The 2,500-nt window shown below is 40.0% G+C and overlaps 1 protein-coding gene across 7 annotated transcripts in view; it reads right to left on the bottom strand.

Moving 5' to 3' along the window:
* The window catches only part of sptbn5 (spectrin, beta, non-erythrocytic 5), a 75,808-nt gene that overhangs the window by 59,097 nt on the left and 14,211 nt on the right, over positions 1 to 2,500 (bottom strand). For all 7 annotated transcript variants that reach the window (XR_012597347.1, XR_012597345.1, XR_012597346.1 and 4 more), the window contains 5 exons: positions 2,330 to 2,416; positions 2,127 to 2,234; positions 1,924 to 2,008; positions 1,031 to 1,164; positions 1 to 11 (listed from right to left, as the gene is read on the bottom strand). The exon at positions 1 to 11 is cut by the window's left edge and continues 210 nt beyond it. Coding sequence is in view for 4 of the 7 variants with exons in the window: in XM_074661218.1 (XP_074517319.1) it covers positions 1 to 11; positions 1,031 to 1,164; positions 1,924 to 2,008; positions 2,127 to 2,234; positions 2,330 to 2,416 (425 nt within the window). In the remaining 3 variants the exon portion in view is untranslated. The remainder of the gene's footprint in view (positions 12 to 1,030; positions 1,165 to 1,923; positions 2,009 to 2,126; positions 2,235 to 2,329; positions 2,417 to 2,500) is intronic.

The following is a 2,500-nucleotide window of genomic DNA, read 5'->3' as shown; positions in this document are numbered from 1 at the left end:
CTCAGCGCCGCCTGAGACACGGAGACAAACCAACTGTTGGTCCAGTTTAAGATACGCACAGATGCAGCCGTCCCTGCTTCCACATTTAACTGATGTCGGGCCGGTGATGCCAAACAGAAACTTCATTTCTATGCAACTGAAGCTCAAGTTCACCGTCAGGGTCAAATGTAAAAAGACCAGTGAGTCCCCAAGAAATATGACTGGGTCCCCAATAAAATCAGGGTTTTTTGACAAATGTTAGTGTTAAACTCGTGTTTAATGTTATATGGTTATAATCACGGTTATATTCACACATTTTATTAAATCAGTATATCAATATATTTTCAAGAACTATATTTTTTTATTTATAGTTATTTATTATTATGATTACTATTTATTTATTTATTTTTATCAATAAATTTAAATATTTAATTTATCGTATTTTTTATTTTATAATTTGTATTTCTTTCTTTATATTTATTATTATTATTATTATTATTATTATTAATATTATGACCCTTTTCTCTCTCTTGGTTTTGCTTTCTTAAGGAAACAATAAAAAGCATGATTTAAAAACTAATTTTTAAATTTTTAAAAATAAATACATAAATAAATAAAAGGGAAAATTTTACCTAAGATTAAATAAATAACAGAATCAATACAATTATAAATAAATAAAGAAGCAAATTAAAACAGAAATATAAATTTATGTTCCATTTTATCAATTAATTAATGGCTACATTTATTTTTTATATTATTTTTGCTACAATTAATGACATTTATTTATTTATCGAGTCTTTATTTATTTATTCACTTATTTTTTTATTTTAGCAAAAAAATAGGGTGCGTCCCCTGAAGGCTTTGATAGCGAGTTTACTGCGTCCTTTTAGATTTGAACGTGTCAGAGACGCAGGACGCGTACCGAGCAACATCACTGAAAGACACGGAGGAACTAAGAGAAAGAAATACTCATTAGATGTCGGGAAGTTTGTAATTGTATAAGGATGTCTTTTATTTTGAAAGAGTAGTGTTTTAGGGGCGACGTTGTTACCTTCCTCTCAAACTTCTGGGCGAGCTGCTCCAGGTTCTCCAGGCGGAGCAGCGCCTCCTGCAGGGCTCGCTCTCGCTCATGTTCGGCTCTCTCCAGCTGAACCCAGCTCTTCTCTAAGTCGCTCAGGGTTTTACCTTCACACACACACACACACACACACATACACACATCTAATCAGTCCATAGGCGTGTGATTATAGTAGAAATATCATAGAATTAGGGATGTCAATAATTAACCGTTTAACCGACATTAAAAGAAATATTAACAATTTACTCCAAAGCTGAGCGGCTCAGAGGAGCAGCTCGTCTCTTTAAGGAGAAAAGCTGGTCCACCTTAACAGACCACCTTAACCGGTCTCTGGCTCGCTTGAGCGGAGCGGAGGAGTTGTAGTTTCGTAGCATTTACTCAGCGACAAATAAACTGTCCACACACTGCTACACCTACGATCACAGCTAGAACGCCACCAACAACCTCACACTCACCACCAACACACACACACGGACACTCGGACACTCGTTAAAGTTACGTCGCGCTGACAGACTGTACGTCTGCGGCTGCGGCGAGCACGAAGCCTCCAGCAATGCTAGAGCTGCTAACGTAGCACAAACACACACACAGTTTGTTGGACACTCGCTAAAGTTCCGCCGGGCAGACACACAGCTGACAGACTTTTACTGGGAAAGTGGCTGCATGTCCGCGACACTACACGCAGCATCATAGCTGCTAAGTTAACGCTCCCGGACGGTCAACTGGAGACAGCGAACGCAGCATCGTAGCTGCTAAGTTAACGCTCCCGGACGGTGAACTGGAGACAGTGAACGCAAATAATAGAACAGACAGTGTGTGCATGTGAATGTGTGTCTATGTGTTGTAGCTCTGTGTGTGTTTTCTACCTTCTGGAGGATTGTAAGCCCATTGGTTGTTGGCTGCCAGCTGAGTCTTCAGACTGAACAGATGAGCTTCAATCGCCCCGCGCTCCTACAGACGGACAGACAGAGACACAAAGAGAAAGAAGTAGTAAATATAGAGAGAGAAAATAAAACACTGAGAAGGAAATAAATGAGATTGAGGGCTGAGCAGGTGAAGGTGACCGTACCTGATATTTAGGAGGTTTCTCCACCGTTCTGTAGGTCTTGAACGCCGTCATCAGCTTCTGCATCTCCTTCACAGAGTTTGGGAATCGTCTGTCGTTCAGCTGCAGCACCTTCAGTCAGTCAGTCAGACAATAACCAACGAGTTAACCATCGTTTCCTCACATCAAAACGTCAACACTGTTGTCGTTGTTGTTGTTGTTGTTACCTTGGTTTTGATCCAGTGAAGCAGATCTGAGACCAGCCTCTCATACTGGACCTTCATGTCGTCCAGCTCCATCAGCATCCCGACTATCTGAGGACACAGAGAGGATTATGTTCGTTATAAATTAAACTTCCAGTTAAATAGAACCATAGAACCCATTTACATTCACTGATC

Source organism: Sebastes fasciatus, chromosome 15 (assembly GCF_043250625.1).
Source record: "Sebastes fasciatus isolate fSebFas1 chromosome 15, fSebFas1.pri, whole genome shotgun sequence".
Taxonomy (NCBI): domain Eukaryota; kingdom Metazoa; phylum Chordata; class Actinopteri; order Perciformes; family Sebastidae; genus Sebastes; species Sebastes fasciatus.
The sequence above is the reverse complement of the archived record's forward strand: the minus strand, read 5'-3'. Positions and strand labels throughout refer to the sequence as shown.